Consider the following 15,877-nt stretch of genomic DNA (forward strand, 5'->3'; position numbering starts at 1 on the left):
TATTAAATAAAGTATTGTGATAGGCCTTGCTGATGAATCATTTCAAGTAATTTTTTAAGAAAAATTGTCTATAATCTCTGATTTCAGTTTCTCAAATGTGAATATTTTCTGGTTTCTTCAGTCCTCTATAACAATAAACAGAATATCTTTGGGTTGTTAAAAAAACATTTGAAGATGTCATCTTAGGCTTTGGGAAACAGTGATCATGAACATTTTTCACCATATCCTGATATTTTAAGAACCAAACAACTAATTGATTAATTGAAAAAATGATTGACAGCTTAACCAACAATGGAAAGAAAATGTTAGTTGCAGCCTAATCGATGCCGCTCTATGTCAAAGTCTGGGATCGACAGAGGAGTCAAATTCCAAATAAAAAACTTCCAAGTAACAATATCATAGAGATGCCCTCTGGAGCGAAAATCTCTCAGTTGATGAACTGGGCTGTGAACTAGACTCTGTGTGTACTTTACCTAATGCAAAGGGAATGTATCCTGACATTGTGTTTGCTTCAGTCAGGCAAATAGAGACAAAACCACACACAGTCTCAGGAGGTGCTGGACAATAACAAACCCGTGTTCTGTACTAACAAACATGCTTGTAAAACTGCAGACTATCTGATAGTACCAGACACAGCCTGCTTATCGGGGGCTAAAAATAAGATAAGGTAGCATGAAGATGGAGTAGAACTCAATCAGGCATGGATGCTCTTGATAAAGGGGGAGAGGCATGTAAACAATTGCTGCCCCTAGCTTAAATATGTCAGACAAGATATCGTCTTCCACTGTGGGGGCTTTGTTGCACAACCTCAAACAAGGGATTTTAGCAATATTTATCACTTGTTTATTTTCAAGATAAACCACCATCCACACATACCATGACATACCATGAGCACAAGATGGAAAAGGTCATGGACATTTTATACGTACTATATATATACAGTATATTAATTATGATAGTTCAGCAAAGTATGACCACTGAAGTTGCAAATATTTAAAGGTAGAATTTGCAGTATTGTTAATTAATGCACCATTCAAATTTGGCTCCTCCTCCCTGGCTCAACAAATGCAAGAGAGGGAGAGAAGCATAGAGAGTGACTTAAGAGAGCGAACGATGTCAGTGAGAACAAAGTAATGAATCAGAAATGAAATGCTGTTAAACACGCTCACACCTCCGCAGAAAGGCAACTTTTGAGCCCATACAGCCGAAGTAGTTTGCAGTAAGGCCGAACAATTTAGAGCTGCAACTATTAATTGCTTAATCAAATATTAAATCAACTGCCAACTATTTTGATAATAGATTAATCGGTTTGAGTATTTTTTAAGGAACAAAAGTCTAAATTTTTTGATTCCAGCTTCTCAAATGAAAATAATTTCTGATTAGATGATATCCTCATAAGTTCTTTCATGAGGATTTCATCTCTCTCTTTTTTTAAACATTTTCTGACATTTTATGGACCAAACAACTAATTGATTAATCAGGACAGTAATATACAGATTATTCAACAATGAAAATACTGTCCTCCTGCAGAAAACATCTTCGTTCGATACATATCCCTGCAAAAATCACACCAAATCCATTTGAATATGTTTTAATGAAAATGAGAATAAAGTAAAAATTATCATTCCTTCTAATATCGCAAATCCTATCTCAATTGCAATATCATTCCAAATAAACACAATTAAGATATTTCTTCAAAATCATTCAGCCCTAATCTTCCATCTGCTGTGTGTGTGTGTGTGTGTGTGTGCGTGCGTGCGTGTGTGCGTGCGTGCGTGCGTGCGTGCGTGTGTGTAAAAATCTTTCTGCAGCTCTCACACACGTAACATGTTGCTTTTGCTAGAAATTTAAAAGTCTGTTTAATGGACAGACAACAGTACCAAAACTATTCTCCTTCATCCTTGAATGTCTGGTAAGCCTAAATAAAATCACTAATTTGTGATTGGTATAATGTTAATTATCACACATTTTCTCTTACACTTCTGTTCTTTTTTGTTCATCAAACAGAATAAAAAGGTGAGTTTAAAAAAGTATCAAAAGGCATTCTCAAGTCTCTATGCTACAAAAAAAATTAAGTCTTGTGTGCATTCCCTTGGTTTCCATACATGCTTCATATTGAACACGTGTGTGTACTATGTGCCTCCTGTATTTATCTGCAATACTATCATTAATTATCCTTTGCATTATTTAGGGTTGACATAAACCTTTGCGTCATGTTAATGTCAACTAACTGTCAACTAACCCTAACTGTCCCTAATAAATAAAGTGATAACAGCACTGGTCATCTGGAGGTTCAACCCTAATACTGAGCAATCCTAACTAATTCAGGAGTTGGAAATTAGTCTAAAAGCAGGTGGCACAGTGGCTCTCAGTAACGTATGACTAAGTATAGCTTAAGAGGGAATTAGTTGGCAGAGACAAGATAACATAGACCAACTGTTGCAGCTATGATCTACAGCTAGATGTCCTTCTCTCTGTCAGTTAAACTTTCATCAATTATGCAAAATGAAAGCTAGCTGAAGGCCTTCACTTTGTCTAAATGTATCTTGGCATAAATTATTAAACAGGGCTCAGGACATCTTCTGTAATCCTGCATAGATTACATTACACATTCAATAAACTACAAGCAGTTGCAAAGACAATGACTTTGGTAAAGCAAAAAAAAAAAGAAATAATAACGCTTTTGGTCAGCATGGTGTCACATTAACATTGTCACATTGTATTCAGAGGAAAACCTCCAGGAGGATCAGTGGTATAATAACCTGACACTAAAGGAGAGCTGTGTAATTCAGCTTCGTCCACAAGCTGCAGAGACAGCATGTGTGATTAAATGAAACAACATTCACAGACTGTAAAGCCACTTGTGACTAGGGCTGCACAATTACCCAAAATATTGTCAAAATTGTGATATGGCCAAGATTTAAATCAAAGAAGCTGGAATTTTTTGATAAAGGACAAATGTGCGACAAAAAAGCCTTACAATATACTGTAGTGGTGCGGAGATGCCCTGGCCGATAAATCATGTTCACGCTAACAATTGTCACATCATAGTGATTTTTTTTTTTTAGTTCAAATAAAAATTGTGATGCAAAAATTATCTTTCATCATATCAAGTAGACCAATTTGGGACAAATATGTGATTTGTGATAACTGACTTGACTTGTCCACAGGTCAACAGACATGACAAAAGAAAAATAAAATGAGCTCAGAGATGGGACATTCTTTATTTAACCTCAAGATTAGGGGGCAATAGTTATATTAAAGTAACTAGAGGATGGCTGCATTAGACCACAGTCACTATAGGGTGATCCTACAGTAGACAGACAGGACTTTCCTGAACTTACTCTTGCTCGTCCTCTGAGGAGGATTCAGAGTCCTCCTTATCCCGGATCACAGCTGGCATCTTCACAGTAAGAGGGGACGAGCTGCCCGGTGAAATCTTCCAGGGATCAAGTGTCTGGAGGTTTTACCATGGCATCTAACAAGCTACCACCTCCAACTGCAAAAACATTAGTCATACAATACCTCAGCTGAACTCAAATCAATGACAGTCCATTCATGCACTAACGCTATAACATATTAATAACCACCCTACTGGGACTCGCTAACACAGAATGTAACATTTGTTCTGAAGCAGTACTGCACATTAAGCATAAAGTTAGCCACGAACAGCTGCTACCTGAAGTGAAATTAACACCACCTGTCGTTACCTAACGTTACATTACAGAGACGTTAAGACTGACTAAACCCAGACAGACAGCCAAACAAACGTTAGCTAACAAAGACTTGGGAGCTGACATGTTACTTTAGGTATGGGAAGCTAACCCGAGAAAGTCTGCTTCATCTCAGACCGCTTAGATGGGCGTTTTTATGATGCCATACAAATACACAGGAACGTCAACTTGCCTTTTTGCCTGAGAGCCTGCTAACTGCTAGCTGGCTGCTAGCTCTTATCGCCAGGGGCAGTTGATCATCGCGGTTAATCTTCCTGGTAACTACAACAACTGAGTAGCAACAGAGCACGGAGCATGCGCAGTCGCGGACAATATTTATTTGTCCACCTGACCAAATTTTGTACTTCACCCAACCACTGGTGAGACAGCGCGGTAACCGTCAAACGAAAAGACAGCCCACGTCCTTGACTTTTCAAATTCTCGCGAGATTTGTATGTTAATTGGGCACATTGTACGAATGAATTATGCTTTACAATATGACAACGCTGTAATTAAAAGGATCACTCTCGCGAGATCTTTCGCGAGTCTGAGGTTCCCTTGTAGGCACGACCCATGGTACTTGATCTCAAATAGAACATGCAATTAATTTGCCCTCCCTCTCCCTTTTATATTTTGATGTTTTCTCTACATTTCTTCATTGTTTATTTAATTATTTCTCTGAATTTCCACATTTTAAACATAGATTTATTCTTTCATCTATTTTCTTATTCTTTTACAGATTTATTCTTTTTATGACACTACTATGACTCCATGTTAAAGAAGAACATATAACAAAAAGTAATCCAGTTATTGAACTAAAACAACAAAAATAACAATGGTTAACTGAAAAACTTTAAAAGTTGTCAATGGTCGGTCAAAATCACTAAAAAGTGTGATTACTTTGAACTCTGTATGGATTTCGAGAGTTGTGGATTTCACTGAAAAAATCGAAACCGATTTAACGAAGACACTAATTATCACAGTGTATACTCTCAATCCACGTCTACTCTTTGTTTGAACGCAGCCTAACACACAGTGTACAGCTGACCAAATCCCTCGATTTCGTTTGGTTTACAGAGAAAGTGGGCGGAACCTGGGCGTTCGTGTGTACCAATCAAATGAATGGTACGATTAGATGGAGCCATTTCTTAAGCTATGTTATTGGTCAACCCCACGGTCCAAGATTGAAAGGCTTACCTTTGTAAATATAACACCATACTCGTTTGGCCAGAGTCCCACTTTATTGTTTTATATCTATTCATGTCTATTTTTTCACAGGAGCATGTTTACACTATAGTTTGATAGACGCTTACAGGTAAATATACGCACTTTTCATGTTGTTTTTATACTAAAAAGGTGCGTTTATTTTATTAACCAGGTTACAGCAGCGCTAGCCTGTTATGTGACGTTAGTTATCGCTGAACATCACTTGCTAGCTGGTAGACAGTCTCCCTGTGAATTGTTGTCAGGTAACGTGTCTGTTATTCCGTCTGCAACAGACAGCTGCACCCTGAATGTTTGCAGACTGACTTTTCCTCTCTGACAGGTGCGTCTGTTTCCCTCGCAGGTAAAAGATGAGTCGCTTTCTGAACGTCCTGCGGAGCTGGCTGGTGATGGTGTCCGTCATCGCGATGGGAAACACCGTGCAGAGTTTCAGAGATCACAGCTTTTTGTCAGAGAAGCTCTACACAGGCACACCAGAGTTTGGTGAGCAACTTACTGGACTTAAAACATTAAATGTCATGTCACCACTTCCTTCACTCAGCTGAGCATGATGTTAGTGCTGTCAAGTGTTGGCGATAGTTTTTGATACAGTTGATCAGCTCATTTTAACTAAGCACTGAGTTGGCATATCAGGTACAGTTTTAGATTTGTATTCTTATCTTTCTAATAGAAAAGCCATTTGGGGATTTTAAATCTTTCACCACTCATTTCTACTATGTGTGAAGTGACAAGTATTTTCCAAAGATGCTCAGAGTTCTCTATATGCTAATTAAAATACACATTTTTAGACCAAAATTCTTCTTTAGCTTTGATTTGTGATTTAGAAGGGCTATGGGGCTGACATGTTATGGCTGACACACATCTAATAGCAATATTGTTAATGAATTTGTCAAAAAATAGAAAGTTTACAAGTGCTTGATCAGTATTCCCACCTTCTATAAACCATAAAGCGAGACAGGGGTCCTTAGTGTATAGCTAAACCTTTTTATAGCTGATAAAAATCATGTTTTTGTAAAAATCTGAAGGAGTTGCTGGAAATCTTTGACACAACTTAAAAGGTCCAACATTTTCATTAAAAAAAAACTATAATACTATAATATCAAATTTTACACCTATGTTATCAATAGTATTGTTAGTTTTATATTTTGAGGCTTTAAAAAAATGAATTCTTTGAAGTTGTGAATTCTTGTCTGAGACAAGGGTGTTTTCTGGCACAGGGCAAGTTTAGAAATTAAGAAAATTAAAGCCAAACAAAACATATAATACATTTCATATATTTTATGTATATAAATCCTTAAGGAATACATTTGTGTTGGTATTAACAGTTTTTAAAGTTTTTGTTTGGTAGGACATGGGTGACTGTCATAAGCTAATTTGCACAGACGATAATATCACACAGGGGACACACAGATGGCTGTATCATGATATTTTTCTTCTTCTCATTTCCGTAGTGAACGGTCTCCAAGCTCGAACTTTTGGTATTTGGACGTTGCTGTCATCGATCATTCGCTGCGCCTGTGCCATCGATATCCAGAACAGAACGTAAGACGGCTCCTCTCCTCTCTGTGTCTGTCTTAACATGTTTGTACTAAGGTTGTCAAAAGTATGGACACTTTTTTGATACCACATCTTGAAACTGACACAATCTACATTAATCATACATTCACTAAAAAGTATTAAAAACATTAAAATATCTAAGTGCTCATCCAAAACCTCAGTTCACTTCAGTCTTTGTTGTCCTGTCTGAAATTTGGCCCGACAGAAAAAACAGTGTGGAGTGACTTTTTCAATAGAGTTATCACATATTGAGTGTTTTTTTTTTTTTGTCTACACTAGTATTGTATAAAAGTTTAAAATTCTTGTATTGTGATGATATGAGGTCTTACAGTGTGCCATCCTTTGTTTTACACTGATATTGCTTTCTATTGGATCCTGCAGGCTGTATCACATCACTTTATGGACATTTGTACTGGCACTGGGACACTTCCTGTCTGAAGCTTTCATCTACAAAACTGCACCTCTGACTATTGGCGTCATGGCACCTCTCATTGTGGCAAGTGAGTGTGGACGACTACTGATGAGCGATGGGGAATATATTCACATTACATTTTAGGTTTTAAAAATCCTAATGGCACATTCATTTGTTTTCTAGGTTTCTCTATCATAGGAATGCTGATTGGATTCCAGTGTTTTCCAGAGTCACAAGAAGAAGTCGGAGCACGACAAAAGAAACGTAACTGAATCCTGGCAGTTTGATTTTCCTGCGGTCCATTGAATCCGCCTCCACAGTGACCACCAGACACTTGAACTGGTCCCAGTGTGCTGCGCCTTGCCTTGAAGAACATGAGATCTGGAATTAAAATAACTTTCCTACTGTAACACTTCCCATAGACGGTATACATCTCTATCTGGGCTCTATTTAATGTTTTTAAACAGATACTTTACATGAAACGTTAAAGTTATGAGCTGAAAGATGTCCGCTCTGAATGAATGACACTCATTCATGTGTGTCTATGCTCATAAATAAAGTTTTTTGTTTATTTTTAAACTTTTAAACGTGGTTATGACAGTGGTGATTACAGAATGAATGATTACAGAAATAATTCAGTGTAGATTTTTTTCACAATGTTGACTGTTTTATTTCACCAGACCTCCACTTCCTATGTTTTGTTAAATTCATGATTTACCAAAGAACTCAGATGACTATACCGTATAAAACTATGCTCTTCATTACAAAGTATCACAAACAAGTATAACAGAAATTGTTCATGATGTTTTTTCTGTGCTGTGAAAAGTTTGTACACAGTTTGATTTTATGCACAATAACTCCTATAAAACATTTAAAAATGATTTGATGAAATGATTTTTGACATTTTTCACAAAAGTAATAAGCAAACAATTAACTTGTATAAACTACAAACATCAGACATCTTCTTTCTGAGGGTGTAGTTTTGTTTTTTTCATTACTTTTTATATAATCTCCACTAGCCGTAAGCCAATTAGACTCAAGGATGAACTGATTAATTTTGATGGTTAAAGATGAAGGTCACTGTCATCTCACATTCATCCCAATGTAATGAACACAATACCTCAGGAACACTTGGAGAGAAGTTCTTCAAATTTGGTACAAATGTCCACTTGGACTCAGTGACGAACTGCTTAGATTTCGGTCATCGAAGGTCAGCTTTGGCCTTAACTTCAGAATTCATACGCTCATTTGTGACACACAAAAGAGTGGCTACTTATATGTAACTTACATGTAATTAAATTAGAAAATAAATGTAAATGTAATCCACTAGTTACTAAGAAAAAAATATATCATTAAATTACAGTTACTAATCAAAATACTGGTGATTATAAAGGTGATACATCCAAATATAATTTTGGGGTCACCTGTCAGAGATCTGCACTCTACTGAGTGACCTCTGCTAGTTGCAATACGTAATTTTTGATAAACATTCAATAATCTGTGCTGTTCAGACCTCATATTTTGTTTGAAACGAGAGCTTTCGCTATTTTTTTTCTGCAAATTTTGGCTTTTTAGGTCTGTGGACTTTGTGATTTCGGATGGGTTCAAATCCAGAACACGTGAGCGCGCTGAAAAATACATTCTCCCCTTATTATTACATCAAAATATACATAGTGACACTTTTTCTTCAGGATTCAGATAGATTAGATGATAAAACAAATTCAACTGAGTCTTCTCCTTTATGTATTTAATGTTTTTTCTATTACCTTAGTGTTATAGAAAACTCTGTTTAGTGTTTCCATCTATAGTCTAGAGACTAACGTGAAGTAGATTCAGAATCAGGTTGGATGTTTGGACTTGTCCACTCGTAGAGTCCATCATTGGCACATTCTTCTCTGTGAGGCTGTTCTTGGGCTGCTTCCTTCTTACCAACTGATCTACATCTGACAAAAAGTATGCAAAGTTATTGTCTTTGCTCTCAGGACTTATTTCTACCAACTCTCCTGAAAGTAAGTCCTCACGGATTTAAATATGCTGCAAAATCACCAATATGTTTGGGGGCCTGGTCTCACTGGACACTTTTAAAGTGATTTTAAATGACTTGGAAAAAGGTACATCTGATTGAACATGTTTTGAATGTTTTAATATGTTAAAATTCTTTAATCTGTTATTTGTTTTGATGTATGTTTTTTGTTTTGTCTGCACTCCTGTTATCTGTGCTGCTCATGAAAAAAAGATTTTAAATCATAAAATCATAAAGGTTAAATCAAATAAAAAGATTTTTTTTATAGATTACAAGTTAGAAAAAGTCCTCTAGGTGTGTAGAAACATTTTCACAGCACTGTAAAATGTCTTACAAATGCCACTGAAAGAAGAACTAGCACCTCTTAAAATCACAGAATCGTTTTAAAATAACAAAATCACCAGACAACTGAACAACTAGCCACAACACATCAAGTAAAACATGTTGATCACAAACTGTACAAACTACATTTCTCAATAACAAATGTAAAGTTAAGAGTATTACACATGAAAGAAAAAAAAATTCTTGTGCAAAATGACAACCGCAGTAAATCGACCTGCCTCATTCTTCCATCATGCTTTGTGCTTTTCTGCTGCTCTCATATGTTGATCCCGATATTTATCCCTAAACATCTTGTATTACAGTAAAACATGGACAAAACCGACTTTCCAAAGTGTACTCAGATGCACAGCATCAATCATATTTATATAATCAGCAGTATTCAGACGCTCCATGTGATCCAGAGATTATATGAAGGCCCTGTGGAGCCGCTGGGTGTCCTGACCATCACGACAGGAAACCACGTCACAGTCTGCCTTTAACATCCTTATTCTAAAAACAGAACCATTAAAAGTGAAACCCCTCAGCCACAAAAAGACTGAGCTCAGTTACACAAAACACTGGTCCAATACAAGGAAAAACACTGACAGTTTAAATATTGCTCATTAGATTACAGACGTTAACACTAATCATCAGAGGGGGACGGTAAAAGATCAGGAAAAGTTAAAAGTTGATTTGAGTTAAAGAGTGTAGTCATGTTGGAGTCACTAAAGAGGCAGCTGCATTGCACTGACAGGACATGTAAAATGCCTACAATGGATAAAATGAATGTTCCTGTCTATAAATGTAAAAACCATTGAGGTTCCAAGTGTGTTCCCTTGTGCTGATTGACTTGTGCTTGCTTTGGGATGAGCTTAGTTGCACTTGGGTCATTAGTGTGATTCTCATCCACGCAGTACATCAAATATACAGCAGGTCTGCTGGTTCTTACTCCAATCAGAGAGGCTCACAGAGGGCTGCTCAGTGTGTGACTCAGTCTTCATGGCAGCTTTTTCTTTTTTTTTTTCCTCCATGGCCATGTGTGCATGTTTATGCATGTCGACGTGTCAGTATTTTGTTTTTTATCTGTACACTGTCTCTGACAGAGGGAGCGTCTGTCCTCCTCATAACTTCCTCTCTTTCAGGATTTCAGGTGCAGAGACTCCTCCTTCCAGATCAGCTGTCATTTTCTGTAAAGGGATGACGACAGAGAAAACACAATCAATACAATCACTTTTTCCAACAAATTGGTCATAGTGGTAGTTTTTTTTTGGGATGAAAAGATACAAATTCTGAATTCATCACATCCTTCAGAGAGACAACAGAACATTAACATCAACATTGAAATTATTCATTCCATTACTTTTGCATTACACATCTCAAAACGTGTCTTTCACCTCTTGCATCAAATCAATAAACTTTGCAAACAGCTTATATTGATCACAGATACAGTGATCAAATGCTTATATGGATCAAAATGTTTTCAGTTTCATTTCAATACAAATGCTGCTGAAATAATTAGTGTTGTTTTTGAGTCTTTTCAAGCATGACAAAAATGGAAAACAATTTCAATTACTACTTTTTTTTACTGTACTCCCATGATACTTTGCCTCGCAGTAATGCATCTATTTGCTATATGCTGTATGCACCTTGAAAGTCATCTTCTCTCATTTAAAAACATACATAAGTCTCTTCAAAACGTATGACAGCCTACCAAAAACAAGCCAAAGTGATGCAGCAGTGAGTCCACAGTAAGCTACATACAATACTTTAACTGTGGAACTGACCGATGATAATAATTCGTTATTTTTTTATAAAAAATCGTGTAGCCCTACCTTCCAGTGAGCCAACGTGCACAACAGCACCCTGACCCTGTCTGACCTGAATGGAACTGAACTTTAATGAGTATCACTGGTAAAACCTGTGTTGACTCCAGTGTTTCATGTCAAAATGACTGTTGTGAAAAACGTCTACTTACAAAACACCAGTCCTACATCTGTAAAGCGTGAATTAAACCCTCTGTTTCTATAGACTGAAACACAATGTGATTTTTAACCATTTGGCCATGGCAACAGATTCAGTAGCAATTTTACATTGAAGATAAAGTTTGTTTAGTTTCATACATTCATTTTGTGTGTGTGTGTGTGTGTGTGTGTGTGTGTGTGTGTGTGTGTGTGTGTGTGTGTGTGTTGTACGGTATTACTGGTTACAGCTTCACAGAGTGTGTGCCCCTACCTTTAAAGGTGTGCGTTTTGGTTTTAGTGAGGTTGTGGGTTTATGTCAAGACTGCCGCTGCCAGTGGCCACTGCACGATGTGGCCCCGTAGTCCTGCACCGATGACAGGGAGCCTGTAGGCTGGAATGATAGCTTGGGCGTCACACCTCTGAAGGGCCCAGAGGGGCCACTTTTTCCATACCACCACCACCACCACCACCACCACCACCAGACTGCCCCCCATCAAACCCTGCACACCCAGCTAATGCTACCTGTGTTCTGGCCCATTAACCACACTTACCACTGCCTTTAATGAGGAGATATGGTGTGCAGTTCATAGTCATTTTGTAGTAAATCATACTAAAATATGATGTAACTTTAATTAAAAATACTATCTAGAGTATTTATTTAGGTTTATCTAACATGTATTCAGTGTTGTTTATTCAGCTGTTCAACTGTGCCTTTACTTATTTCACCGGTGGTCTTCTTATCTCTAACAATTTATCAGAACTGGCTTCATTAATAAAACAATAGAGGTGGTGGTGGTGGTCTGTCCTGTGTTTCTTATTTAAGTTAGTTTGCAGGATTACTGGAGCTTTGCATTTTAGCAGCATTTCAATTGTTAGAATTGGAATATTAGAAAGGACGAGGAAAGACAGCAAAAGTGGTCCCAAGCCTGCCTTAAACAAGGCAACGAGTGAGCAGCAGAAGAAACGCAACGTGCAGTGACAGTTTGTTTAAAATGACACTGACTGTTAAAAATTCACAGGTGATTTTGAGCAGCTGTAGGCCACTGACTTTTGTTTAATGTGTGATATGTTACATACATGTGCATAATTGAGCAAAAAGATGGCCCTGCTTTTGATTTCCTAGATTAAGTAATTGAATTAAACCTGATTTAATTGCAGGGACAGTTCACCTGAAAAATACATATTTTCCTCACACCTGGAGTATTATTTATCCTGCTAGATTGTTTTAGATGTATAAATAGCACTACGGGTAAGAGAAATATGTATTTTTGATTTTGGGGTGTCTGTTTGACAGCCGTCAACTGCACCCATATGAAAGTGTAACAAAGTCTTTGTTAAAGTTGAAACAAAATGAGGATTTTGTAGCAAAAGATGGTCAACATGCTGTTAGAGGCAGTTGGAGAGCTGTCAGACAAAGCAGAACTGAGCTTTCTGCAAACAGCACTTGAGCGTAGAGGATGTTTTTAGCGAGTTTAGGGCGAAAGTTTCCACCGTTGCAGCCGTGAAATCCCTGCATGCCTGCAGCAGTGTGAGAAGGACAGTGCGTTCAGCCCAGAGCCTGGGCGGCATCTCACACATCCCTTATGTGAAGATGTGAAGATGCCTCCTCTGACTGCATGTAGCACACACAGATGTACTTACACTCACTGTCTGCACCTCGTTCTGTAGGTTGGCCTTCTGCCGCCGGAGGTCAGACTTGATGAATCCTGCAATAAACACAGAGGAGAGGGAAAAGTTTAGCTTACTGAAGTCATGGTCTTGGTGGGCTTTCAGTTTGAAATTAGAGCTGGATGCTGTATTATGTTGGCAAGAGAAATAGCAAAATGTGGAGCATTGTGTTCCAAAGAAAATAGGATATCAGTGTTGACTTACTTCAATATATCTAAGATTGAAATACAAAAACAAGGACAACACAGAAGATGTTTGTCAAGGCTTTTAGCAGGCAGACCAAAATGGTGGGGAAGGAGATTTTCAGGAAAGAAGTATTCTACGGTGCAGCGGCGTTGCAAAAACTCCCACAAAGCGACATGAATCCCAAAATATGTGTGGATATCAGTTTCATCTTTATGATCTGGAAATATTTTACCTGCATTTACAAAAATGCATTCAATGGACAGCCTTAAACTCAAACTAAGACCAAGTGAAGCACAAAATGTAGAGAGATGCTCAGTGCACATATCCACCAGTCCTCTCTCCTGTACAGCTGTATGTAACCCTGCTGTATGTCAGTGTTACCGCCACAGTCCTGTCACAATTTCAGGATCTTTAAAACAAGTTAAGTTCCCTCTTTCCCTACAAAATGACAACGGCAGTTTCATGCCACGACCTGATGTTACACATTTCTGTGTATATTGAAATAAAAACTTAAATTACATAGAAATACAGTTTCATGATTCATGTCTGTGAGGATTCTCAGTCATCCAGGTCATGTTGTTCACTACAGGTCATCATAGGCAACTGGGCTTGATGTTTCATTTTAGAGAATAACAAAAAAAATTAAATTAAATTAAGATAAAATTATGCCTTTGATAAATAATGGGGATTCTTATACAGGGATCTTACATATACAGATTCTTCATTCTGCCACTAGGGGGCAACCTAAATCTGTGAAAGACATGACTGTATGAGCGACTTAAGGATTTAACCACAGTGCACAGTTTAAACACTCATGACCTCTATGACACAATGTGAAAAAATCACGTGCATGCATACACAATAAAGTTCAATGTTCGCTGCTGTTTTTCAGGAGAGGTGTGCTGAGGAAACAGAGGAAATCAACTGAGGTAAATATCTTACCTGTCATTACTGTTCCTACCAACAGGAAGATACTCAAGAAGATGTTTCCCACTAAAGTGCCCCATTTATCAATGATCTTCCCTTGGCAGATGGTGAAAATTATTCCAAAGATCTGAAATGAGATTTTAAAAAAACACACACATCTGTTGCACTCTATTTTATATGTTTAGCATCTCCGGCGTTAACCTAACATTTACTGACCTGAGCTGAACAGTTAAGCAGTCCAGATGACGTCCCCTCTGATTCGGGATAGGTGAGCTCAACTGCAAACTCAAAGCCCAGAGGTAGATATCCTGTCATGAAGAAGCTACAGACAGACAGACAGACAGACACTGAAGGTCAAATTAAAGGCAAGAATATAAATGTGCGATATGCAGTAGTTTCCTTCCCAACGACAAAGAGAAAAGCAGCTGTACAATTTTGAAGTAGGGCAAGTGTAAATTGCTGTATAAGACATCCTGTCTGGGTTTCAGGAATTGCTATGGAAACCAGCTATGGGCATAATCAGCTTACCATAAATAGCAATAATTGTAAGGACAAAACACGTGGCCTGGCAAATTTTGCTTTGACAAAGCCGGTCTAATGCCACATAACAGAAGTGCAAAGAAACATGAACTGCATGCAGCTTCAGCAGAATATCTGAAAGCATATTTTGGTAAGACCTGAGACGTGTGGACATCAGATGTGACAGACAAATTTTATCAGAACCTAAGAGTGAAAATGAGACTGAAGATGGTGTCATCACTCATAATAAATCTTCTTTTCAGACACTATATTTTAAGTAAGTCTAACTTAACACACAAAATGAAACCCCATGAACTGTAAGAGCTACTAGCTATGACTGCCACTTAAGTTTGTCCAGATATTGTTAGGATTATAGCTTAAATGTTTATCCTGATGACAACCAGTGTAGATTCAAAAATATGGACCTGGGGAAAAGGGTAATTTGTGTTAATGTATGAGAAAAAAACTCACAAATTTACTAGAAAAAACTCAGATATTATAGATAGATTTAAGCTGTGAATCTTCAAGAAAAGCCTCACAAATTAATGAGGAAAAAAAGTCAAATATTCTCTGAGATATGATGAATTTACGAGAAAAAAAATCACAAATCTACAAGAAAAACACTCACATTCTCTGAGACTTAAGTGGTAAATTTACAAGAGAAAAATGGATATTCTCTGAGATTAAATCATAAATTTGTGAGAAAAAGAAATAGTTTTTTAATATAGTTTTTTGGCAGGGCCAGGATAACTTATACCTAGTAATAGTTACTAACAATTTTCAACTATTGAACTGAACAGTTGGGTGTTTTACACTACAGAAGACAGAAAACTTGTAAATTTAACACCTTAATCTCAGCAATAGAGTTCTCAGTTTCTCACTTTCTCAGAATATTAACCCCTCACCCAGATCCATATTTTAATTTTTACTTACGGTGGCCCTAATTCACTGTCATACTATCCCAGTCTCAGCTGAATATCTGATTTATTTATAATCATTTTGAATAGTTATATCTTAGTTTTTCTTCTACAGGAGGCTTTTCCTCTTGATTAAAAGTCTTGGTAAAAACACAGAGATGTCTGGACGGCTCTTCTATAGCTGCCATTACAAATATAAGATTCTCAGAATATCAAATGTAAAGATTTCAGGCCTGCAAGAACCTACTCTTCATACAGAAATAGCTGACACACCTTGTAACAAAATACTTCACAAGAGATTTAAGATGGTTTTATTACAGCTGTTTGGATCACGAATCAAAATGGCAAAATGATTTTAAAGGCACCAGCCACTCTGAACTTTGACTAACCACAACGGTTTTCTTGAAATAAACCGAATGATTAGAAACTGCAGCCATTTCCACATATTT

General features: G+C 37.3%; 3 protein-coding genes across 7 annotated transcripts in view; 1 reads left to right on the plus strand and 2 right to left on the minus strand.

Annotated features, from left to right (window-relative positions):
* Nucleotides 1-3,495, minus strand: part of ttll5 (tubulin tyrosine ligase-like family, member 5) — a 66,392-nt gene extending 62,897 nt beyond the window's left edge. Inside the window, exon 1 of the mRNA XM_084742893.1 lies at nucleotides 3,345-3,495. Coding sequence (XP_084599019.1) covers nucleotides 3,345-3,403 — 59 coding nt within the window. The 5' untranslated portion in view covers nucleotides 3,404-3,495. The remainder of the gene's footprint in view (nucleotides 1-3,344) is intronic.
* Nucleotides 3,496-4,879: 1,384 nt separating this feature from the next.
* erg28 (ergosterol biosynthesis 28 homolog) lies at nucleotides 4,880-7,787 on the plus strand. Of its 2 annotated transcripts, none has more exons than XM_084742118.1 (5): nucleotides 4,880-5,028; nucleotides 5,281-5,420; nucleotides 6,389-6,479; nucleotides 6,876-6,994; nucleotides 7,090-7,787. In XM_084742118.1, exons 2-5 carry the CDS (start codon nucleotides 5,288-5,290, stop codon nucleotides 7,176-7,178), a joined length of 432 nt encoding a protein of 143 aa, XP_084598244.1. In that variant the 5' UTR covers nucleotides 4,880-5,028; nucleotides 5,281-5,287; the 3' UTR covers nucleotides 7,179-7,787. The 2 variants fall into 2 exon arrangements, with proteins under 2 accessions (XP_084598244.1, XP_084598246.1); XM_084742120.1 differs by having other exon boundaries at nucleotides 4,894-5,028; nucleotides 5,260-5,420.
* flvcr2a (FLVCR choline and putative heme transporter 2a) overlaps nucleotides 7,446-15,877 on the minus strand; it is a 32,333-nt gene continuing 23,901 nt past the window's right edge. For 3 of the 4 annotated variants that reach the window (XM_084742117.1, XM_084742114.1, XM_084742115.1), the window contains 5 exons: nucleotides 14,209-14,314; nucleotides 14,008-14,119; nucleotides 12,853-12,917; nucleotides 11,483-11,602; nucleotides 7,446-10,437 (listed from right to left, as the gene is read on the minus strand). In XM_084742117.1, the coding sequence (XP_084598243.1) occupies nucleotides 11,528-11,602; nucleotides 12,853-12,917; nucleotides 14,008-14,119; nucleotides 14,209-14,314 (358 nt within the window). In that variant the 3' untranslated portion in view covers nucleotides 7,446-10,437; nucleotides 11,483-11,527. The remainder of the gene's footprint in view (nucleotides 10,438-11,482; nucleotides 11,603-12,852; nucleotides 12,918-14,007; nucleotides 14,120-14,208; nucleotides 14,315-15,877) is intronic. The other variant, XM_084742116.1, reaches the window with a different exon arrangement.

This window comes from Lutjanus erythropterus, chromosome 18 (genome assembly GCF_056507025.1).
Source record: "Lutjanus erythropterus isolate fLutEry1 chromosome 18, fLutEry1.hap2, whole genome shotgun sequence".
NCBI classification, from domain to species: domain Eukaryota; kingdom Metazoa; phylum Chordata; class Actinopteri; order Lutjaniformes; family Lutjanidae; genus Lutjanus; species Lutjanus erythropterus.